Source organism: Siphateles boraxobius, unplaced genomic scaffold, assembly GCF_051911475.1.
Source record: "Siphateles boraxobius isolate OS27281-9 unplaced genomic scaffold, OSU_SipBor_1 1, whole genome shotgun sequence".
NCBI lineage: Eukaryota > Metazoa > Chordata > Actinopteri > Cypriniformes > Leuciscidae > Siphateles > Siphateles boraxobius.
The window spans coordinates 13,023,015-13,049,391 of record NW_027508699.1 but is presented as its reverse complement, the minus strand read 5'-3'; the positions used below and the strand labels follow the sequence as shown (position 1 = coordinate 13,049,391).

Sequence of the window (26,377 nt, the reverse complement as noted above, 5' to 3'; positions counted from 1 at the left end):
ATGTTTATTGGTAACCCATGACCAGAAGCTCATCCACCTCAAAATGAGCATGATTTAGACAATTTTATGGCTTAAAAACCCAAGGATTATGTAAGTGCAAAAATATGAGCTTTACAATTCAGCTTTTAAACATACAGTACAGCTGTGACTGTAAGTGGATTTACTATTTTGCTTTCTGTTAATGTTTGCAAACCAATGGGCGGAAATTATTTTCATAGATATGCCACAAAAACATTCATTAGAAATTAGGTTGACAAAAAGACTGTTCTGCATATTCTATTTATACATCAGTCAGTCCTTGAATTTGATTGGTCAAGCAACTTTCCAAGATAAACTGTTTATGTTTCTATCACTTGTCTGAATTTGCACGCTCCAGACAGAATGCCAATCTGTTTATTAGTGCCGAGGATGTTTTAATGACTTTTTCTGCAGGTTACATTGTTACGCAAGTAGTAGGTGACAAGTGACTGTTTTTATAAATAACTCGTTTGAGTCATTCAATCAACCGATTCATTAAAAAAACTCATCTACTCATCTTACTATGAATGCGAGAAACTGCAAAGCACAATATTGCGGAATAAGTCCTGCAATTTAAATAAAAGAGCCAATCGCCAATTGGTAAAGTCAACACATCATTCCAGCTGCCTTTAGAAGCGCCGGAAGGAGTTGCAAATATGGCTATGAGTATACAGACTTTCCTTAAAAGGGACTTTGGTGACAGTCTTCATGAGAGATCACTGAATCATTCACTCAACTTATTCATTCAAACAGACTGACTTCAGGGATGAAACACCACCACACATGTTCGGATACTTTTTCCATTAGGTTTTTAACAAAATACTGAAATACTACAAATGATTTTCGAGACGTTTGTTTCCATTTTAGACGTTCTTCTTCCAACACAGGCAGAACATTGCGACAAAATACTCAATGACAGCTTACGCTACTGAACCAACATCTTCATCAAAAGCACTAAAAGAATAAATCATTGCAATTATTTTTTTTGTCATCATTTATTCACCCTCATTCCAAACTTGTATGGAATGTTGGTTAACAGGACCAACATTTTGTATGGACAAAAGCACTGAGACATTTCTCAAAATATCTTCTTGTATGTCTTACAGAAGAAAGAAAGTCAAACAGGTTTGAAATGACATGAGAGTGAGACAATTATGACAATATTCATTTTTAGGAGCAGAATCCTTGTGATTAATTTCTATCAATATGAAATGTTCAACTTTTAGTATTACACGTGTATCTAAGAATAGCTATTAAGAGAACAGGATTTAGTTCAGTCCTCATGGGGCCCCAGCGGTCGCCGTGATTTTGCCAAGTAAGGCATGTTCCTGGACCAACATGATTTTTTGATCAACATTCCTGTCCAAAAACATATTCCTAACACTATCCCTACCGCTAAACCTAGCACTACCCATATCTTATCCCTAAAGTCAGAGGGAAATAATATGTGAATAACACTGATGTAGAAGCACATAACCCTGGTTGTGAGACTTGACAAACTGTAAACTTGTCCTTCAAATCTGATTGGTTGATTGGAATGATGTTCCAGGATCAACAAAGATGTTGATCCAGGAACATGCTGTAGGCCTACTAGGTGAAATCAGGTTCACCGTTACGTGCAGGTAATCCTACATGGAATCTATGAAAAAAATTCTGACTAACTTGATAAATCTTTCAGCTAAGAATAATACTTTAAAACTCTAAGCTACAGCATAGAAAAAAGTTACTGCCTTCAATTTTTAAGTACAATCAACTTGAATGTTTATGTCCAAAACAATCTCTGTTACTTTAATTTCCCTTTATCACTGTAAAGCTGCTTTGAAACAATCTATATTGTTAAAAGCACTATATAAATGAAGGTGACTTGACTTAAGTCATTTCAACTTAAATGACATTAAACTGACTTAAAAAATGTGTTGAATCTTTTATAACTTTATAATTAAAAGTTGAAAATTGCTTAAAGTAAAACACATGTTGTCATAACTCATTGATCATATCATTTTTTTCAGTGTACAGTATGTTTAACACATTGTAATCGGCTCAACTGGGAATTTCATCTCATATGTTTGTCCTGCTAACAGGACTCAAAAGGCCTGGTTATCCAGCAATCAATCCAGATATTATAACATCTGTCTGCGTGAGAAATGTTCCACCTGCATCATAATTGTTCATGCTTTTTGGTTCAAGTGTTTCTGCATATTATCATGCAATTATCTGGACTGCAAAGCTGTACACACTAACAGTTCTAGATGGTTGCATGTATTTAGTCATTGGGGAGTGTTTGTGCATTGAAACTGAAGTGTACTGCTCACCATGACAGCTGGGGCTTAATATGACAGGCCTGGATCGTTGCTGCCCGCCATCTGTTCGGATGATGCATTTCACGTGGTCGCATTTCAAACAGGCAGAGCCAGTATTTTCAATCAACTTCCTCTCCACACTTACTCAAAGTCAATTTCCGACACATGACAAGATTATTATTCAGGCTTAAAGTTTGGTGGGGTTTTTGCTAACATATTCAGCTGAAGTCTATTTTTAACTTCTATTTATCTCAAAGAAGCCAGACTGTTCATCTCACAAAATCAGTCTAGGCATTTGCGTTGGCCGATCTTTGTGACAGACACTTGAGGAATTCACAGTGATCCATGTGTGGTGTGAAGCATAAAGCTAAGAAACAATCACTTTTGATGAGGAAAATCAAATGCTTTGTTTTGCCATACCATTGTCTCTCACTTTAAAGGTGCTCTAAGCGATGTCACGCGTTTTTTAGGCCAAAACATTTTTTGTCACATACAACAAACATCTTCTCACTATCCGCTAGCAGCCTGTCCCCTGAACACACTGTAAAAAAAAACGCGGTCTCTGCAGACACCCCAAGCTCCACAAACCGCAACAAAGACAAACTGGGCTAACCCGCATCACGAAACATAACAAACTGTTCCAGCCAATAACCGACAAGAAGGATTTGGGGGTGCGGTTTGGGGGGTTAGTGTGCGGTTGAGGAGGAGGGAGGCTCGAGCTAGCCTCCGTTTTGTTTGACAATACTTCGAACGTCAACAAGAAGTGACGTCACCCAACATCGCTTAGAGCACCTTTAAGTATAAAGTGAGACACATTTCTAAGTCAAGTCTACCTTAATGAGAATGTGGGGGGCTAAGAATAACATTTCTCTTCTCAAGCGTTTATACGAGCGAGTCCTCTGGGAGAAAGTTACAATTTTATCAGTGATAGTATGCCTCTCACACTTAGCTGATACAAAAATGTTTCAACATTAACAATCTGCTCCACCATTATCACAGTAGGAAACATAAGAAAACTCTCAAGTGTGAGCAAGTGACACAGAAACCTTAAGTCACCCAGAGGTAAAATGTATTGCTCAATGGTTGCTTTTTCTAAGCTCAGGAGACTTAGTTGTGAATCTCATATATCTCTCATTTTAGTATCAACAGTGTCTCAAATGTTTCTCCTAAAATTCCTCAGGAAAAATAAAAGTAGACACAAATGAGACATCAGACATATTTGAGAGACAAAGAGTTAAAACTGAGAATGTGGAGGAAGAAACAGAGCATCTCCTTATTGTCTTGCTGCAATCTCTTTCAATACAAGTAATATTTTATTGCTCAGATTTTGCTCAGGAGACTTAGTTGTGATTCTCAAATATCTCTCATTTTAGTATCAACAGTGTATTAGATGTTTCTCTAGAAATTCCTTAGGAGAAATACAAGTAGGTACAAATGAGACATGTGAAGCTTCTGAGAGAAAGGAGTCCCAAATGAGAGTGGGCTGTGAGAAACATGAGAGATCTCTTTATTGTCTTGCAGAGGTAACTCTTTTTTGTTATAATTTTTTTATGCGATTGGGGTTTTTCACCTTTAATGGACAGGACAGCATGAGGAGATACAGGAAACAATGAGGTGAGAAGGGAACAGGAGCAGGAAAGTACCTTTAGCTGGGACTCATGCTGTCTGAGGTGCAGTTGTGTCTCGATGTTCATGTGCTGCCCACAAGGCTATTGCTCTGACAGAAGTTTCTCTAAGCTCAGGAAACTAAGTGGTGATTCTCTTATATATCTCATTTAGGTATCAGTTTTGTCTTCAGATGTCTTCAATTTTATTTTAAGAGAAACATGTGCTTCATGGTTGTCGCAAAAAAGTCTCTCTTCACATCACAAATGATTCTGCTAGATATAATCAAATGGAGATTTTTGCTTGAGTCTACTGCTTCTCACACTAGTCTCCTGAGACAAAACATTCACTCTCATAATGGTCTCCTTTAAAGTTTTAGAAAATATCTCAACAACATCACACACTGTGCTCAGATTTTTCTCCTAAACTAAAGACTCCAGGGGTCTCACATTTTTCTCCTCTAAAGATTCAGAAGAGATCTCATCAACATAAATCTTCTGCTGTACCTTAAACCTGTGACTGGAGTTTGTATTCTTTGAATTCACATCAAGAGGTCAATCTGTGACTTTTAGATCCTCTATTGGACGTACATATTTTGATATGAATTCGGAGGTCAGACTTTGCAGAGAGTAAAATGAAAAACTTCTCTGCATAAGCTTGCGTTTCCAGTATCCCACATTCATATGTTTAGAAATATATATGACAATTTATGACTGGTTTATGAAACACTATAATTTTTCTTCACAATACCATATTTGACAATTGCAAAATACTCACACCTCCTGTGAAAAATTACACATTTTGAAACAGTTGGATGACCTGAGTGATGTGATGTAACCATCAGATTAGATGTAGATTAATTTCTTGGAATGGATCTAAGCACGGAGATAAGCGCATCCAGCCAGACAGTTTGTATTCAGTAAAGCTTAGAAAAGCCCTTTTGGAGAAGATCGTTTTTATTATACAAAAATGTTTCACTGTGTATATTTTTCATTATCAGTATGGCTGCTTGACAAATTGTTTACTCAATGTAAACCAACAAGAATACGCCATATTCTATGTGATACTCATTTACATTCCATTAGTGTTCTAATGCTATATGTGCATTATTCATAATAGAGAAGTAAGCCTACAATCGAATGTGACATTTCAACACAGACACTATCATTTTCACTGCTGTGTGGAGAGGTAATTAAAAAGATTGCGTTGATTGACCTTCTCAAATGTCCTTAGTCGTTTTGCTTAGATAGTACAATAGTGAAACGTACAGAAACCAGCAGTATTCATTGGGTCCTGAGGCTCACATGATGAGACTTCAACATGCAAGTCACGATTTGTAATTCTCAACCTCATGTCTTCAGGCAGCCTGCTTGATCTTATCCAGTATGTCACACATTGTGGACTGTAACACAAGGCAAAGCCAGGTTCTTTGACTGCCCCCAGCCTGCTTGAGTATACAGAGAAAGTCAATATGCTTCTCTTCATGAAAGGAAACATATCCACAGGCCTCTGTCCTTTTGAATGTCACTCTATTCTGGGCCAGCCACCTATAGATGATTAATTAAGGTCACTGTACTGGCTCACAGCCCTGCCAAACAGAGCAAGGGATTACAAGATGAAAAAACTGGTTTGATACTTTACAGCCTGTAAATCAAGTCAATGGATAGTCTGACCATCTAATGTCTTAACCATCACAGCATATTGACTGACCATTGGGAAAGAGAACAGAATAATTTTAATAATGTATATTTCAGAGCAAGTGTAACACTTTATTGAGAAATCAGCTTATGATTGACTAAATTATAGTTGTCTTTGCAAGCCGGGACAGGAAGAATAATTAAAGCATTGAAAAAAATACAGGTCACGCCGAAATTTTTAAATTTCATGTTTAGCTTACAGTTTTTCTGAATTTCTAAAACACGTATGGATGCCATCACCCACTTTCTAAAAACCGTAAAAACAAAACCAAATATTCAAACTACATTCAGAGAAGCTCTGACTCTTCTGGCAAAATCAAACAATTGCCTCAAACCCATTTTATCTGTGCTTTCAGATCACACAGCTAGTGTAGTCAAAATATAAAGTCAATATTTCAAACACTACAGATCTTTCATTAGACACTACATCAAAAAATGGAGAACACAGAATCCAAAGCATGCAGTAACAGAAAAAAAGTATATTTTGAAATTATGTTAAAAAGTATGATAATCACAACTTACAGTAGTAAGGTGAGAAAATTGTATACTGTATGAACTGCAAGTATAATATTGTACTGAATATTCTATAGTAGACCTATTGGATGTCTGTATATTCAGCACTTGCATACTGTGAAAATACAGTATCTGCAAAAGCCAAAAAGTAAAAAAAAAACTCTAAATGAAAAGCAAGTTACTGTAAACTCAAAAGACTTGTGCAACTGCAAAGTCAGTGAGAGATTCATTCTCCCTCAGCATCATGTCTTCATGCTGGGTCCAGCATGTCACAGACAATGTCGTCTCTTGCCAGGCAAAGGGAAAAACACCTCTGGTGTGCCGGATCCTGCCTTGACAACACTGTCCACAGTTCGCTTTTTCTCGTCCTCATCCTCATCGTTCATTACCTCTTACACACACTCTTCCTCCTCTCCCTCTTATATTGTTTCCCTCCATTGTTGGTATCAACATACAGTGCAACATTTTGAGTCAATTTTGGCACCCTGAACTGACTTGTATTTTGTACAATCTTAACTACCTGAACTTGTTTAATGTTTTACAGAAAGAGTGATTTATTCGACAAATTGGTTTCGGCTATTGAGAATTTGATTCAGAGAATGGGATTAAGTTTGAAGATGAAGCTAATGAAAATGGCTTGAGTTGAAGTTATGTTGTGAAGGGCACAAGCGCTCATTGTTTTTTGTCTTTATGATGAATGAGATTTTAAAAGCAGTATAGAGCTGTGGTTTTACAAATATTGGTGTGTGCAAACATAAGCTCACCTGTGTATTGTCTGACAACAATACACACTATATTGCCAAAAGTATTGGGATACCCCTCTAAATCATTGAATTCAGTGTTCCAATCTTCAAATCCACTTCCATGGCCACAGGTGTATACAATCAAGCACCTAGGCATCCAGACTGCTTCAACAAACATTTGCGAAAGAATGGGTCAATGCAAGCGTGGTACCGTGATAGGTTGCCACCTGTGCAATAAGTCCATGCGTGAAATTTCCTCATTACTAAATATTCCACAGTCAACTGTTAGTGATATTATAAAAAAGTGGAAGCAATTGGGAACAACAGCAACTCAGCCACGACGTGGCAGGCCATGTAAAATCACAGAGCAGGGTCAGCACATGTTGCACAGTGCGCAGAAGTCACCAACTTTCTGCAGAGTCAATAGCTACAGAGCCGAGGAGCTGCATCCAAGCCTTACATCACCAAGTGCAATGCAAAGCGTTGGATGCAGTGGTGTAAAGCACGCCACCACTGGACTAGAGCAGTGGAGACGTGTTCTCTGGAGTGACGAATCACACTTATCTGTCTGGATTCCGATGGACGAGTCTGGGTTTTGCGGTTGCCAGGAGAACGGTACTTGCCTGACTGCATTGTGCCAAGTGTAAAGTTTGGTGGAGGGGTGGTTGGGCTTGGCCCATTAGTTCCAGTGATAGGAACAATTAATGCTTCAGCATACCAAAACATTTTTGGACAATTTCATGCTCCCAACTTTGTGGGAACAGTTTGGGGATAGCCCCTTCCTGTTCCAACATGACTGCGCACCAGTCCACAAAGCAAGGTCCATAAAGACATGGATGAGTAAGTTTAGTGTCGAGGAACTTGACTGGCCTGCACCTCAACCCAATAGAACACCTCTGGGATGAATTAGAGCTGAGACTGCGAGCCAGGCCTTCTCGTCCAACATCAGTGCCTGACCTCACAAATGCACTGCTAGAAGAATGGTCAAAAATTTCCATAAACACACTCCTAAACCTCATGGAAAGCCTTCCCAGAAGAGTTGAAACTGTTATAGTTGCAAAGGGTGGGCTTTGAGCCAACTCCATATTAAACCCTATGGATTAAGAATGAGATGCCAATAAAATTCAAGTGCATGTAAAGGCAGACGTCCCAAAACTTTTAGCAATATAATGTATATCTGTGAATTGAGACCACTGTCTGCTGATTGTTACTGCCTTGTTTATTCATTATTCAGCAGAATCCACTTGCCCTGACAGACTGTCACTGGACGACTGTCACTCGACTTAAGAGTATCCAAAGTCCTTTTGGCCCAACTCATGCTTTGGATTGTGTTTTCCAATTTTTTATGTGTCGCCTAATGAATGATCTGTAGTGTTTATATTTTGACTGGCTGTGTGTATGATCTGGAAGGATTATTTGATTTTGAGCACAGATTAAATGGTTTTGAGAAAGTGGGTGATCGTTTTGAGAAATGTGTTTTAGCAATTCAGAAAAATATTAGCTTTCATAAAGAACTTTATATGCCATTTTTTACCCCACAATTCTTAAAAAAAAAAAAAAAATATATATATATATATATATATATATAGCATAGGTTGCTTGAAGGCAGGAATTTGTGACGCTTTATTGACTCTGACGTCATTCATGTCATCGAAGGTCAAAGCATGTGGCATCGTAAAATCTCTTTGGATTAAGTGTTATGCGTTCAGCTAAAAGCACCCTGCTGGTGAAAATTTGTTTAGCCTTCTTTTAGAGAACTAAACCACCTCAGGAAACGTAACAGTTGTTACAGTTTAAAACCTTCTTGGGCCACATCTGGTTACGACCAACTCAGACTTTCACATTGCACGTGAATCCAACAAGAATAATCCTTAGCTTAAGTCATGTAAAAACAACTTTAACTTCTGCTTAATTAATTGTGACATATGGAAAACAGATAATATTTGCCCTATAAAAACACAAAAGTTCAAAAAATCGTCCCCAATACAAAACAGAGTCATCGCGTAAAGGGAATAAAAGCGCGTTTCTTACATCTTCATCCTCGCAGGCGTTTCTCTTGCGATACTGGACCGGAGGTCGGGATGAGGGGTGAAGAGGACTCTTCCCAGCCTTATTATCCTCCTCAGGAACATGTCCACCCAAAAGACGACTGGCTTCAGGTGGATGGGGAAAAGAATTGTTGGTATTAATCTTCCCCGTGAATCTCTGGTAAAGCGAAGCCATGAGTCCGGTAAAATCACTAAAGCATTTCAAAGCGCGAGATCTCTCATCAGCTGCTCTCCTTAGATGTGTTTTATTTTAATGTCCCTCTTCCGCAGAAGGTAAATGATTTCTTCTCGAATAGCACAGAGTCTGATGTCCTCCGAAGAAAGGCAGTAAGACGAAGCCTTTAATTGAAATTAATCTCTAATGCGCTCCGTTGGAGTAATCTCTCTGTTTTATAGCTTAGACTGGAGCCCGGGCGGTAGCCTACTAGAGAAAGTCTGCTCTGCATTCAAAGCACGTTGTTTCCTCTATAGCACGTCTACAGAATAGCGACAACAGCCTATATTAACCTGGACTGAGTCAACGGATTTAACAAACAGAGCTTACAAAATCTCACTGCACTTTAGAGGATGAGGCGAGCGATGGAAAGACAGCAGTGAGAGCTTTACGCAGAGCAGTGTGTGTGTGTGTGGATGAGACGCGTTCTGCATGAGAAGTGACTACTGACAGGATATTTTTCTGAATAACATACAGATATTTTTCTATCATAGCTCTCAAATCTCACATTCAGTTAGATAGAGCAATTACACTGACCGATACTGTAGACTTTGTATCACCCATTCAATCAATGGACGATTACAACGGTTCAATATTCAGCAATACAATAACCTATTTATTATACTTCTAAACAATGCTGGAAAGGTCATTTACTCAGTACTGGAGTGCCACACAGTGGTAAAATGAAATACAACACCTCAGGTTACGTTAAACGACAAGTTAGTTCATTCATGCTTCCCATTAAACCGCTAAAATACATTTTAATTTGAAAATGAAATCGATTGGAACTTAACACGTCATGCATTCAGCACCTGGATAGCTACAGCACACGAACATCAACTTAACCGTTAATTTGAGGCTATTTTCCCCGCAACATGTGCTTGATATAGCATAACGCAATTAACTTTTGTTCTTGTAGTTATCATAGTCAGAAACGAACTAGGCTGCACTTTATGCAAAATAAAATAAAATGAAATAAAAAACAGCAATGAAATTGATTAATCTGATATTTATTTCCAACAGTTCAGAGGTCATTTAAACTGTTTAATGGAAGTGTTCCGTTTTAACAAACTATGAGTTTTGGATTTTGAATATCAGTTTTGAATATACATTTTTGGTTCATTCTTGTTACAGTATAGGCCTACTGTACAGTACTTCATGCGTGCAGTAACTTACATTAATATGGCTGAATTGTAATATCTGTTATGGAAACAGACTCAAGAAATGGATAATGAAGTTAACAGGAGTTTATTGACAACAATGAGTGGAGACAGAATGCAGGTAAGTGATATGAACAATAATACTTTGGAGAGCGTATGGAGACTGATAGTGAATGAGACCAATGGAACAAACTGGAACGATGGAGATCGAGATGGAGAATTGGGAGAAACAAGGTTAGCGATAGCAGGGTAAGTAGTCCTCTTCGTATGAACGAGACCAGACAGTGAACAGAGGTGAAGAGTGAGTCTTTATAGTGGTGGTGACGATGGTGATGATGAGGTGCAGGTGTGTGTGTGATTAGGAATGATGTGCAAGTGGGAACAGAGGAGAGTGATGGAAAGTGTAGTGCAAGAACCTGGCAGACCTGTAACAATATCACTGTTGGGATGTAGCTATTACTATAAAATGGTACAATACTGTTAGAAATATGCTGTGGATGAAAATAAAGAGCTTAAGTTAGCACTGCTCAGTGTGGTAGTTAGCTTACATCAAGGTGTCAAGTGACTGAATATCAATGACTGCAACTGTATCTAATGGGATGGATTTTTTTTTAAAGTCAAACAAACCAACAAATACTAAAAACACTGCAGATTTCATAAAATCCATTGATAATATTTGGTGTCATTAGGAATTTTGTTAGTTAATGACGTATTATATATACTAGGAATAAAATGATGTAAACTTGAGGACATAAATTTAATGAAAACAATATTCTCAAACAAATATTTTTAGTTTGAAACACCATGGAAACGGAAACATGGCCATATCTGCTCCAAGCAATGTAGTGAATCCAACTATGTTTAAATCCAGAGAACCCACAATTTTAACTAGTGTCATTGCGTCACCTGTCAATGACGTCATATCCGCATTACCTTCGATTTTCGTTTTTACTTAAAAACCATGGAAACACCAAAGACGCTTTAATATTTTGTGTGTTTTATTAGACAGGTGAGCAAGTGTTTGCTAATTAGGGTGAAGGATAGTTTTCAACCTCCCAGGAGCAAATTCTAAGCAGGCAGGAGAAATTTACAGAGCTTGAAGGCCCCCAACTCTCTTAATGGACGCAATAACAAAAGGAAAGCCCCCTTGAATGTGAGAAATGTCTCAGAAGATGACTTTAGTGGCTTGAATGGGGCCAGGGAGAACCCCTCGAGAACTACTGCCAGATCCCAGGTCCATGACCAAAGGTGGAACCATACGACCAACTGGTGCCTTCCCAAGGGCCCATCACTTAATGGAGCGTGGAAAGCCGCAATGGCAGCCACGTACACCTTAAGCATGGAGGGGGTAAGACCAGCAGAGAAGCGATGTTGGAGGAACTCCAGCACTGAAGCCACTGGGTCCACAACACACTCTCTACACCAAACAGGGAAAACATTCCATTTTAGTCCGCAACGTCTCCTTGTGGATTGAGCACTAGAGCTGAGTAAAGTCTTGACCACTCCGGCTAAAAGACCAGCCTCTAGGTACTGAGCCCCATTAGGGGCCAGACCCACAGTTTCCACAGACCTGGCCAGGGGTGAGGTCCCCCCCGAAGGGAATTTCCCACGGAGGGCCTGCCAGGACTGATATGATGTCTGAGAACCATACCTGGGCCACCCAGATTGGGGCTAGAGCACACTGACCCCGTCCCGACTGACCCTCTCTATAACTCCCGGGAAGCAGTGCAAACGGGGGAAATGCTCCCAGAGGAGCTGGACGCTTGAGGGAGAACCACAGTGCACAATCGGAGGTCTCTTGAGATGTGAATAGATTCACCTCCGCTGGGCCAAACCTCTCCCATATGGACTCCACGTCTCAGTGAGGAGTCTCCATTTCCCCGGCCCTCTGCTCTGCCCGAAAATTCTGGTCCCAAAATCGTTTTTGCCCTTTTTGCAGACTGGTGCACCAGATCCTCCTGTGGTGCCAGGGGAACTGTTGTCCCTCAGGGCCATGTCGGTATCGGGAACTCCATCTGTAATCCCCATGACCTGAGAAGTCTGGTGAATGAGTGACAAACAACACCAAATAGACAGACAGTTTACACAGAGCACTTGCTGAAGAGATGCTACTCTCTTTGTGAGTCGGCATCCTTTTATAACTTCTGCATTCCACCAGCACGTGCTACTCATTGCTATATAGCTTAACACGGTTAGTGTCATTAACATGATACACTAATATCGATCTAGCTTACTGCATGTGCAATAAGGGTCTCATACCAGCCACTAAGCTAATGCATAGGGTAACATCATGCCATAACTTTCAACACACTCAAATATATATTTTAGTATGATTGTATGAAGTAAAACACAATTTAAATTTGTCAGATAAAGTGACCTGTATGAGTAGTAATTTAGCAGGCACTTTCATTAGATAAAATAAAATAATGTGACTAAGTTATCAAACGTAACTGTAACAAAGTTCAAGTTCAGGGAAGTAGGAGGTGTACGTTAAACATAACTTTAATTGTAAAATATGCATAAACAACAAAACAAAATGAGTGTCTGCGGACGGCTGGGAATTTATTATTATTATTATTATTAATAAAAATTAACTAATTAATCGCACAACTTGGCATTTTTCCCAAAGCTTGTTATCAATACTTATACGTTAAAAAATGATACATTTACACAATGAAGTGTATTTTAAACAGAACATTTTATTACAATGATCTTATGAACTGTAGACAGTCCATCCTGGAAACTAGTATGGGTAATTCCCATAAAGTGCAACATTATAAAACAAAGTGTATAAGTGTAAGTTGAATTTGATCAGAACTCCTGAATCATCTTATAAAGAAAGCCAAAAGCAATTTCTTCATATCCACCAACAATATAGTTAAACAAAAGTAAGTTTAAACTAACAAGATCATCAAAATGGTTAGAACTTAATCCAAGCAAAACTTTTTTTTTCTATGCACCAACTATGTCAACAGCCTTTGCAGTACGAATAACACAAGGAGAATTTTACATATTGTCCCACAACATTTTGCCTACTCTTTCGTATGAGCCAGCAACTAAGACAGACCAGTTTGTTTACATTATCAGGAGACAAGAAAGCTCTCTTCTTTTGGACGATGTGGCCTGAGAGTGAGAACAACCTCTTACAAGGCACTGTGGTTGCAGGTGTGGACAGGTACTTGCGTGCTATGCGTGCCCGATGCCCTCCTGTAGCCTCGCTAGTTGTGGCAATAACACCTGGGTGTTTTGCGTTTAAATGGTATAGTAAAGACGAATTGCTTCGGTGGTATTTAAATTCGGCTTTGCAAATTGTACATAGCACCACTTTTCTGTCTAAAGCGCCATCAGGACATTTTTTAAATGTAAATTTTCCATCTAAAACTCCACCGTTATCGCTCTCCATCATGCGGTGTGATTTGGCTCAGTTAGCACACTCATCTTTCGCAACAGGAAGTTATTAAAATGGACGCGATTGGCTTGCGTCAATTACGTTAATTTATTTTAATGCGTTAAACATTAAAGCAGAGATTAACGCATTAACTTTCCCAGCCCTAAATTATAATAAAAACAGCAATGTAAAATGTCCCAGGGTCTCGGCCTGCCCTGCTGCTTCATATCACAGTAACAATGTTAAAATTTTAATACATTAGCTCATCCATGAACATGATTTCTGTGTCCCTTCGGATTGCTTTCTTTTGGCTGTGGAGGTGAAGATGCAGACCCGTCGCTATGGGTGGGCCATAGGGGGCCGGGCCCAAAATATTTTATTTTATCATTAAAATATTAAAAATATAAAGAAACAATGGTGTGATTTAGTTTGATTGATGGGAATCTACACTGCAACGGCCTTAAAGAACGTGAGGCTACGTACGTGACAAACAACTAAGCTGCTCAACAGTTACCGCGCATTTTTGAAAGCTGTTTCAAAACGAGTTTTCACGGCTTACTCGCTTCAGTTCCTTCCGAGTGGAATGATACTTTGATGAGGAGGTTCTGCTTGGAGAAACGCTTCCTCCCGCTGTACTGGGACTGGAGAGAGGACAGCCCTGCCTCCACTCAAAGTATCTGTGCGAGTGTACTTGCGTGCGTGTGTATGTGTGTGTGAGCGTGTCATGGCAATGCATATCCCTCTGTTGACTGCTTTAAAATGCAATGTTTGAGAGATGCTTCTAGTGTTACATCTAATATGTTGTGTAGTCAAGTGTTTTATGGATATTCATAACATTGTTTCTGTGTAATGCGGTGTAGGCTAGGCTACCTGGTCATATTGCTGTTGGTTATATGTTTAACGTGATGATTACGTGCTGCGCGACTAGAGTTGATTATTATAAATATACATACTGTAGGCTAATAATAATTGTGCCCCCCCCATACATTTCTTATGCCCTCCTTAAGACTGAGGTCTGGCGACGGGTCTGTGAAGATGACAACTCTTATGATTCGACACTCATTCATGGTGCCATCAAGCTACGCCTTTGTTATTGTTTTAGATAAGTGACCTCTAGATGCGAAACTTACATATTGTGTCTCTAATTTTAATATTTTATACAATATATTAATCATATGACCCATATTAGGACCAACAAAACTACATCTGAATGGAAGACCATATGGAGAAACAAAAACAAGATTATGTAAAAGATTTGTTTTTTCAGAAGCAGCAGCACCAGAAACAGCAGAAAGAACATTGTATATAATGTGGACCAGGGCTTTTAAGGGACTCTAAAGCACATACTGTACAACACTGATGGCCTACAATTGTGAAAAGGCATTACCATTCCATAACACGAATGTACTGTAAATATAGCACTACAAGGAAAAGCAAGTTTCTTTCTATATTGCATTTATTAAGACGGTGTGACGGTAAAATATGTTTCTACACATTCAAGTCATTTTATGTTTTTTTTTCTCCCTCTCTTTCTTTTTGGCTGATTGGATGTAATTCTTAGAATTCTACGCTTGTGGTTTTTTGAATAACTGCATGCCGTTGCTTTAGTGTTATAATCCATAAAATACAATAAAAACAAACTAATGACTTTTGTTTAGAACACTCTGAATACAGTGTATGTATATATATACATTTGATTCGAGTTAATGTGGTCCCAACTGTATCACAAATATCTCTAGAAAGCTAGGGAAATTAAATAGTGTACAAGAATCAATTAATTTCCTTTTAACTGCGTTTTCTTTCTGAGCAGGCATGCAGCTGAAATGTGCTTACTCAAAACAGAAGTGCTGGAGGCTGAATAGCTTATAGCCTGCATTATTCATGCACTCTGTGCTACAAAGGTGTTCAGGTTTAATTGACTTAACTGGGCAAAAGAGAAGCTGCTATCATGGATACACCTTAATCATAGCTTCTATGATACACTCTTAAACCCAACCCCAAGGGATGCTGCTTGACAAAGTAGTGTCTACATGGTTCAAACTCTTTTAACAAACACATTTTCATCAAATGCCAGGTTGAAGTAAACAGGGCTGTATGCAAAGTCCAAGGCTCTTTCTTCTGTAATGTAAGCAAGTCTAGAAAATCTTTAATGAGAAAAATTCATATGAATGTTACATTTACATCATAGCCAATAATACAAATACTTTACAGAACACACAATACTTTACAGAACAAACAATACTTTACAGAACAAATATTGTGGCTGCACTCAACACAATATTTTTATTTTCATCACTTTCAGCTTTGAGAAATCGCTGAGATTTCCTTTATGACTTTGTGGGCATCAAGAAGCTATACGCTCCTGGCTTTTTCATGAGTCAAGTCTTGAGATTTAGCTTCTTTTGAGATGCAGCAATATTGATCCCATACAGACGTGTATTTCAAAGTCCTTTTGAAGGATTTATGATGTTATGTTGTGGATGCTGCAGAAGACTGAGCGACAGAATCTCTCATCGCAATCAATTCCTTTTCCATGCTTCCTTAATGGTTGTCATGTTAAAATAAGTGTATATTTAATTTTGGTTCATTATTTTACATTGCTGTTTGGAGCTTCATTGTGTCCAATATTACAATTATGAGTGGTGCAAACTAACAATTCGCATGTTTACATCACAAATATTTTGTTAACATTTATCTATTAAACTGATCTGAGATTTTGATCAATTTGAGCATCAATCTTAATATCGTTCTTGGCATTGAATAATGAGTTACCTTAACAGAAAAAAACAAAATGCAAAATGCTCTAGAATATCATACAGCCTGTGTATGAAAAGACAGTAATGTGTTTCTGCTTAAGTGTTGTATATCAAAATGCAATTAACCACAGTGAAGTTGACCCTAACAAGATCCATGTTCAGTTGTGAAATAAATTCCTTATCAATCAAATGCACTTCAACATTCAGTTACATCCGATTGCACTGATATGTCAATGGTGAATGCAATTAAAATACTTAATTTCTCAGAACATCTTTATGGCAAAAAGCCTATATTTGATTATTATGTCAAAAACACTGTAAACACAACAACAGTAACAACACTGTAAATACAACAACAGGTGTTGGACGGTGTTACGTTCCACGTATGTTTGGGTGTTTTGCTCTCTTTTTTCTTTTGTGCTCTTGTTTCTATTCACACTACTAGGTCGTGAATTATTGGCTGCTCATCATATGTGACGTCATCACGTTATGTATTTGAACTGACGTTCGCCAATCCCTGGAGTTCCCTTTCAGTCGCTCACGTTCGACGTGGCGACGTAATGGGATCACTTCAGGGAGACCCTATCAACTTCGAGTGTCTACAGAACAAGCCAATGAACGTTGGCATGCGTGAAAAGCGTCACGCGCCCCGTAACAGGGGTATAAACAGGAAGCGGGCGCACGCACTCATTGTCTTTCGCTTCGTAGCCGAGCTTTGTTTGACTCTGAGTTCTATAGACTGCTGCACGTTTTTGAAAACGAAAACTAGAGGAAGACGAAAACTCTGTTCCAGTGCTGGTGTGACGGCGCGATCAGCGGTGGCCGCGAGCATTTTCAACCACAACTGCTGTTTTCACAGCATTGTTTATGTGTGTGTGTGTCTGATTATGTCGGTCTCGTGGGCGTTCCTCAACTGAGTGTGTACCCCGATTACACCGCGGCTATCCGAAAGAGTTTTTATTTATTTTCTTTGTTTGTTATTTTCAACTAAAAGAGCAACACAAGGGTGACCCTGCGTCCTTTTCAGGATGTCATTCCGCTTGTGCGTTTCTGGGTGCGGTCGTTCCCTGGCGCCAGCAGACGGCCACAATTGTTGCCTCTCATGTTTGGGCGTTCAGCACGCTGAGGCAGCTTTTGTGAATAGTTCATGTTCTCATTGCGGGAATATGATTATGGCAGTGCTAAGATGAAGACTCGCTTACCTCAAGGGAGCTGCAGTCCCCTCGCCAATGCCCAGATCTAGTGTTTATTCTGGACCTCAGAATAAACCTACTTTTGCACATGGTCAGGGTGATCTGAGGATTACCGTGAGGGCTTCACCGCCAAGGCAATGTCCGCGGGCCCCTCACGCCTCTCAAGCGCTGTCCCCGTTGGAGCTTCCAAAGGAACGCGCTGGTCCTTCTCATGGACGACCTGCCGTGTCCTTTGGCGCCCCACCTGATGATCAGATGTCGTTCGCAGCATCGGAGGTGGAGCTTCAGTCCTCTGGAGATGAAGATTCGGCTGCGTTACCCCCTTCCGGGAGTGTGGCGTTGCCCAAATCAGATCCAGAATGGGCGGCTATACCTAAGCCCCGGTAACGCCGCTCGGATTGCTTCATATGAGGCCGCTCCAACACTGGCTCCACGATCGAGTCCCGAGATGGGCGTGGCAGAGCGGCTCGTGCCGGGTCCAAGTGACTCTGCACTACTCTGCACTGTCGCCAAACTCTCAGCTTGTGGTCGGACCCTTCGTTCCTGCGGGCAGGTGTTCCCCTAGAACAAGTGTCCAGGCACTCTGTGGTCACCACGGATGCCTCTGCCACCGGCTGGGGGGCCACATACAACGGGCATGCAGCTTCAGGTCTGTGGATGGGGCCTCAACTGCATTGGCACATCAACTGCCTCGAGTTGTTAGCAGAACATCTTGCGCTGGGCCGCTTCCAAACTCCGCTACTAGGCTAGCATGTACTGGTCCGTACGGACAGCAATGCGACCGTTGCGTACATCAACCAGTGGTCTACGCTCCCGCCACATGTCACAACTCGCCCGCCATCGCCTCCTTTGGAGTCGGAAGCATCTGAGGTCGCTTCGTGCCATTTATATTCCGGGCCTGCTCAACAGTGCAGCCGACGAGCTCTCATGGCAGCTGGTGCTACTGGGAGAATGGCTACTCCATCCCCAGGTGGTCCAGCTGATCTTCAGGCGCTTCGGGACCACACAGGTAGATCTGTTCGCCACCCCGGACACGTCTCACTGACAGTTGTTCTATACCCTGACCGAGGGGACCCTCGGCACGGATGCTCTGGCACACAGCTGGCCCTCGGGCCTACGCAAGTATGCGTTTCCCCCAGTGAGCCTTCTTGCACAGACCTTGTGCAAGGTCAGGGAGGACGAGGAGCAGGTCTTGTTAGTTGCGCCGTATTGGCCTAATCGGACCTGGTTCCCGGAACTAGTGCTCCTCGCGACAGCCCCTCCCTGGCCCATTCCTCTGAGAGAAGACCTGCTCTCTCAGAGACGGGGCACCCTATGGCACCCGCGTCCAGACCTCTGGAAACTCAATGTCTGGTCCCTGGACGGGATGCGGAGGTTCTAGGTGACCTACCCCCAGCGGTAGTCGACACCATCACTTCCGCTAGAGCCCCCTCAACGAGGCCCCTCTATGTGTTGAAGTGGAACCTGTTCATTGACTGGTGTTCTTCTCACGAGGAGAACCCCCGAACTTGTTCGATCAGAGCCGTGCTTTCCTTCCTGCAAGATGGGTTGGAGCGAAGGCTGTCTCCCTCCACCCTTAAAGTGTATGTTGCCGCTACCGCCGCACATCATGATGCAGTTGAGGGTCTCTATTCCCTCTTGGGATTTGTCTATGGTCATTTCGGCACTTCAGAGACCACCCTTTGAGCCTTTGCAGTCAGCAGAGTTAAAAATTCTGTCCTGTAAAACAGTACTCCTGGTTGCATTGGCCTCCATCAAGAGGGTATGGGACCTGCATGCATTTTCGGTAGACAAATCGTGCCTAGAATTCGGCCCTGCTAACTCTCACGTGGTCCTGAGACCCCGGCCAGGATACGTGCCCAAGGTTCCCACCACTCCCTTCCGGGACCAGGTGGTGAAACTGCAAGCGCTGCCTTCGAAGGAGGCAGACCCTGCCCTGGCTTTTCTCTGTCCTGTCCGCGCTCTGCGCTTGTACGTGGACAGAACGCAAAGCCTCAGGACCTCAGATCAGCTCTTCGTCTGTTACGGAGGCCAGCAGAAGGGAAAGGCTGTCTCCATCGCAAAGCCCAAGGCGTGCCTTGTCCGGCCATATTGAGAGCCCACTCCACTAGGAGTGTCGCTTCTTCTTGGGCGCTGGCACACGGCGCCTCGCTGATAGACATCTGTAGAGCTGCGGGCTGGGCGACACCAAACACGTTCGCTAGGTTTTCTAGCCTACGTGTTGAGCCGGTTTCTTCCTGTGTGCTCGCTTCAACCAGCCGGTAACACAGAAGTTCCCGCTCTAGTGTCGGCTTGCTGCGCCACTCCCTTCCACATGGAGCGGATACATGTGCTTCTTTGCTCCAGTCGAGTTCCCCACTCAGGCGAACCCTGTAGAGTTCCTCCGCACCACTTCGGCAGTCAGACGTTGCGGTCCGTCTGACGCCATGCCTAGTGCTTGTATGCTTGTGTAACTTGTGCTAGGCTGGGTTCCATATTTGGTGATCCCTGCGGCGATCCCATATGTGTATTCTTCCACGATCAGCTTCCTGCGGTGAGCCCGCAGAGTCCGCTCTGCCGTCACTTGGCAGAGTCCGCTCTGCCGTCACTATCTGGTGCTGCCTCCCCCTTCTCAGGCTGGAGCCACCCCAGTGACATTTCATATGCTGCCTGCCCCTCCGGCCAGTCCATATGTGTATTCTCCACATGTTACCTCCCTTCGGGCAGGATGTGGTTTCCGCAGCGTTCCTCTCCCCTGGAAAGGCACGCTTTCCCAGTGTTATCCAAAGAGTTCCACTGTGTGGGGTATAACGGAACAGCAGTGAACTCCCTCTACCCAGGTCTTCCGCCCCAGCCAGATGGGAGTCTGAGAGTCTTCCGTAGGGCGCTGGATGTGGCAGCAACCACGGCGTTTTCCATGGGATCCCATTACGTCACCACGTCGACGTCACGTCGAACGTGAGCGACTGAAAGGGAACGTCTCGGTTACTAATGTAACCCTCGTTCCCTGAAGGAGGGAACGGGAGACGTGACGTCCCGTCGCCATGGTTGCTGACCATCGCTGTACGGCCGCCTCAATCTCGGTTCCTCAGCGAAAAACAATGAGTGCGTGCGCCGGCATCCTGTTCATACCCGCGCTGCGGGGCGGGGCGCGTGACGCTTTTCGCGCACGCCAATGTTCATTGGCTTGTTCTGTAGACACTCGAAGTTGATACGGCTCCCTGAAGTGATCCCATTACGTTGCCACGTCGACGTCACATCTCCCGTTCCCTCCTTCAGGGAACGAGGGTTACATTAGTAACCGAGACAGTTTCCGCCGGGTTAAAACGCTGTGGCGAGGGGGGCGTGGTCTGGCGAAGTCTGTAGCGAGAAACAAGTCAGCGAGCTGTGCGGTGAGTAAGTAGGTCAAGTGTAGATGATGAACACCTGTGTCTGATTGCAGTGATTGGCGTGGAGACCGCATATAAGCTGCCAGGAATGAGTGAGCGGGGAGAGAGAGGCTTGGGACTCGCACGCGACCCGCAGCACACGCTGGCATCGGACTGAGTTTATTCAAGTGGAAAGAGTTGCAGATCAAACGGACTGAGTTTCGCTAAAGTTGAAAGAGTGGTTATCTGACTGAACTGTGAGAGCTGGAGACATACAGCGTGAGCTGGTACAGCGGGCAGAGTGTTTCATATATTGTGCTGTAGTGTTTCACTTATGTGAAGGCGCACGAGCGCCCCTTTTTGTTTCTTTTATTTTTTGTTTCTAAATAAAGTGCGAGTCCCAATTCCGCCGACCCTGTCTTCTTCTTCCTACACCCACGCTGCATTCGCGTAGCTATGGGTGGGCCCCACATGTCAGTCAGGCCCATCCAGTCAGTGGCCTCACAGAGTAGCCGGAGGGAATTCTGTTGCGATTATCACAATTCTTGACCTATAAAAATAAATCTTAATGTTTCTTGATTCTTGTTTGGTTGTCATGGTGATTACGAAATGCCCGTGTAGCGCATTTCGCAGTCAGATTGCGAACAGCCCACCCCCCCTTCACAACGACGAGCATATTTCACAGAGGGACACTGAGGTTTAGCTAAGTATAAACTAAAATGAAACAGAGCAATTTACTAAGCAACTTACTTGCTCTCATTTGAAAGAGAATTGACTGAATCGACGGACTATAACGAAATCATTGCTTGTTCAACTCTAAGCCCCGTCGTCCCCTGTTATAAGCTAGTCATCAAAAATAAGCCAATCTATGTTTACTATGTAGTTGCCTAGTCAATGTTGTTTATTTAACATGGTTTATGTGGCCGCTGAGCCAGACTATGACAAAGCATTGTTTTTACACACTGTCCACTACTGTCCTGCTGATTTGATGATGGTGTTGTTTTGCATCTGTCAGATGCGCGTGTGTGTGTAGTGTGGCCGCGCGCAGTGGAAATGCTGTTTTTATCGTTATGTTCTTAACATTGCTTATGATGACATACATGCCTGTGCTCTGATTAAACTGTGGTGTATTCAAGCAGGTGTGGTTGTGTTGGCCTATTTTGATCACAGATGCATTTTAGGCTGTGCCCACCTGATTTTCTCTGGGCCCACCTACATTGTGATTCCTGGCTACGCTAGTGCCACGCTGAGTTTCACTACAAACGCCCATTGACAAGAAGCGTGGCAGATCAGTGCCAGATCTCAGCGAACACCCATTCTTTGATTGTTTGTTGGAATCAAGTGCACGTGTATGTCTATGTTTGTGATTATGATTATGTTTATACTTACTCGGTGGTTCAGAGATTGTTACTCTTTCGGGTTTTATGTTATTGCTATTGATGGAATGTGTTGTTTCAGAACTAGATTTCTAAACTCGATTAAATGCATTGTGTGCGTATGATTGATGATTGGATTTAGCGCAGTTAAACTTATTCGAACACGGCGTTGTACGCAGTAGCCCAACCGTAGATCATTTAGAGTGAAGCTTTGTTTGTATTGTGAGTTTGTTGTTTACTGATCGTTCTGTCTCTACAATTAAGATACCATCTGTAAAGACCATGGTAGGTAGTATTCTTCTCTGTTAGTTAGTTGGAGAGTGTTCGTCACCCATTGTTGTTTTGTTTGTTTAGTTAGTTAGTATAGTTTATGTAAGGCACCGAATACGCTGAAGATTGCGGGGTATTTTCTACATTTTCTTTTTGGTAGTTCTAGAGGTTTTGGGTTAAATAGATATGGGGGTTATGTTTTGATTATTTCGTTAGTTTGGCGACCCTCTTGTTTTTCTGATTATTCATGTTTTCTTTTCCTTTACATTTATTATATACTTTTTAACGTCCTTACACCTTTGTGATTGAATAAAAGTTTTCAACGTTGAGACTGGTTTCCATAATTGTTTTTGCCACCTGCCCACCTAGCAGCAGTACCTCATTTAAATGTTACGCATTCATCCCACTAACATCTTTAAACACATAACAGACGGTTTCTCAAAACAATTTTTTTTTTTTTATAAACGGTACATTGAATTGTCAATGAAAAAGAAAAATAGAATTTGAGAACTCTTGGAAAAGTTGTGGATGCCAGTACAAAATAATGGCTCACTGACAGTTTCTTTAAAATGCACAAGAAACTGGACGGACAACAATAAAGATTTGCTCAGCTGTAAACTGATTGATATTTGATGAGTTGGTTGTTTGTGGATTCATCCTTGAGCTGTCAACTGTGTTTAAAAGAACATCTATCCTTGTGGAGGGTTCAGCAGACCTCAGCTATTTAAGATCAATAGAGTAATCTGTCAGGACGCTCCACAAATACTCTGAGCAATACCAACCTGGCTCATAGAATGACAGAGAAACATCTCTTCAAAGTTTAGGGCTGTATCTCAATTTGCCGCCTCACTGACTAAAATGGACAGTTGCTGAATAAGCAGAAAGGTCATTTTAAATGCAAAAAATAAAGGAAGCTGATGAAATGTTTTTGATAAGGTAGGATTCATCTTACTGTAGGATTGTCAGTGGGTATTTAGTAATGCATATAATGTAGATCATGGTAGCCCTCATTCAAGGAGACACTAATTTTTATCAATTCACTTTCTCCATCTGGTGGCACGGTGGCTCAGTGTCGTCTCACAGTAAGAAGGTCTCAGTTTGGGTTCATCTTGTGGTTAAGGCATTTCTTGGTGGAGTTTAAATGTTCTACCTGTGTTGCTATGTGTATCCTCTGGGTGCTCTGGTTTCTCCCACAATCCACAGACATGCAGTATAGGTTAATTAAAGACACTATATTTTCTGTAGGTGTGAGTGTGAATGTGTATGTCTGTGTGTGATTGTTAGTCCAGTGACGGACTGGCCTTCTGTCCAGGGTATTTCCCTACCTACGACCAAGTCAACTTTAAGCTTTACTTCTAACATTTCTTCTTTTTCCTAATGGTTTACAGTGTTGTATATGCTTCATGAACCACATCTATCACAGTATCAGTCATTATATACACTGAACAAAATTATAAACGCAACACTTTTGTTTTTGCCCCCATTTTTCATGAGATGAACTCAAAGATCTATGACTTTTTCTATGTACACAAAAGGCCTATTTCTCTCAAATTTTCTTCACAAATCAGTCTAAATCTGTGTTAGTGAGCACTTCTCCTTTGCCGAGATAATCCATCCACCTCACAGGTGTGGCATATCAAGATGCTTATTAGACAGCATGATTATTGCACAGGTGTGCCTTAGGCTGGCCAGAATAAAAGGCCACTCTAAAATGTGCAGTTTTATCACACAGCACAATGCCACAGATGTCGCAAGTTTTGAGGGAGCGTGCAATTGGCATGATGACTGCAGGAATGTCCACCAGAGCTGTTGCCCGTGAATTGAATGTTAATTTCTCTACCAAAAGCTGTTTCAGAGGCGTTTAAGAGAATTTGGCAGTACATCAAACGGCCTCACAACCGCAGACCACGTGTAACCACACCTGCCCAGGACCTCCACATCTTGCATCTTCAGCGTGTATGGCAGACAGCGTGTATGGCGTCGTGTGAGTAAGCGGTAAAACTGCAAAAGTGGCCTTTTATTGTGTCCAGCCTAAGGCACATCTGAGCAATAATCATGCAGTCTAATCAGCATCTTTATATGCCACACCTGTGAGGTGGATGGATTATCTCGGCAAAGGAGAAGTGCTCACTAACACAGATTTAGATAGATTTGTGAAAAATATTTAAGAGAAATAGGCCTTTTGTGAACAAAAAGTCATATCTTTGAGTTCAGCTCATGAAAAAAATATAATAAAAACAATGTATAAACAGAACAAGGTACCACATTGCAGCAATATACATACATACACATTTATGGTCCTTTTCAATAAAATTACAGTCCATAGTATTGGTCTATTTACATGTATGCCTTTGGCAGATTTTTTTATCCAAAACAACTTAAGCTGCAGTGACACTAAGCTTTAAAGGAGAACTCCGGCGCAAAATGAACCTGGCGTGTAATAACACATTGGTACCGAGTCGACTGTTCTCTGGGATTTGTTTTCACGATAATCGAGTGTAAAGAGTTTTATCTCTAAAAACTGTTTAGCTTATAACGCTAGTATATGGGGCTTATAATAAGTAAAAAGAGATCGCTAGTTAATACCACTAACAAGGCTCAAAATAGCCCCACACTAACACGGTAGCTTAATGAGGGTCTCTACATACAAACCGAAGCACTGAGAACTTTGTAAGTGGACAGACAGTTTAATAATAATATACTTTATAAAGACAGTACCATCGCGTAAATAGGCAGGAGCCATCTTTGGGAAACAGCCTCGACCAGTCGAACCACTAACGCCGTGCTAAGTGAGCTGAAGTGTGAGATTCCAAGTCACAGTTCAGCTCGTAGCACGGCGTTCGTGGTTCGACTGGTCGAGACTGTTTTCCAAAGATGGCTCCGCGATGGTACTGTCTTTATAAAGTATATTGTTATTAAACTGTCTGTACACTTACAAAATTCTCAGTGCTTCGGTTTGTATGTAGAGACCCTCATTAAGCTACCGTGTTAGTGTGGGGCTATTTTGAGCCTTGTTAGTGGTATTAACTAGCGATCTCTTTTTACTTATTATATGCCCCATATACTAGCGTTATAAGCTGAACAGTTTTTAGAGATAAAACTCTTTACACTCGATTTAAAAAAAAATCCCAGAGAACAGTCGACTCGGTACCAATGTGTTATTACACGCCAGGTTCATTTTGCGCCGGAGTTCTCCTTTCAGCATGCAAAATTAACTTGGACCCAGAAATGCTGGAAAGTATTTTGTAGTGTGAACTATTCGTGTTCTTTGAATTGACAAATTTGTGAAATCTAAATTGGTTAAATGTCAGTAGGAGTTCACAAAACTTGTGTATACAGCAGAAGATCAAACATCTTTGCACAAGCTTGCAATTCTGGTCTTTTAATGTTCAGATGCATACAAAGTAAATTAAGAGTGGCTTTACAGTGCATTCCAAGAATACATTTTGACAGTCTACGTTCTCAATGGAAATCTAGTTACATAACCTTAGCACTGCTAGCAACATACTCTACCATTTAAGCTACAGGAGCCTATACACGTATATCTGTAATGTGATTATATATAAGTGTGCACTATACTGTAGTGATGGGAAGTCTGGTTCTTTTCCGGCAACCGATTCTTTCGGACAATTCGTTTCAATGAACTGGTTCCAAAAAAGTTTTACCAGTTCTTTACGTCCTCACGTAATGATGTCAATTCTATCATCCCGGTGGACATTCAAATACAATTATTTGTAATTTTTTAATAA

At 41.5% G+C, this 26,377-nt stretch overlaps 1 protein-coding gene across 2 annotated transcripts in view; it reads right to left on the bottom strand.

Annotated features, from left to right (window-relative positions):
* Positions 1 to 26,377, bottom strand: part of dpp6b (dipeptidyl-peptidase 6b) — a 196,178-nt gene that overhangs the window by 117,743 nt on the left and 52,058 nt on the right. The window contains exon 1 of one of the 2 annotated variants that reach the window (XM_077214713.1): positions 8,908 to 9,583. The exons of the other annotated variant lie outside the window; for it this stretch is intronic. Within the exon in view, the coding sequence (XP_077070828.1) occupies positions 8,908 to 9,099 (192 nt within the window). The 5' untranslated portion in view covers positions 9,100 to 9,583. Of the gene's footprint in view, positions 1 to 8,907; positions 9,584 to 26,377 lie in introns of those variants that run through there. 2 annotated transcript variants of the gene reach the window in all.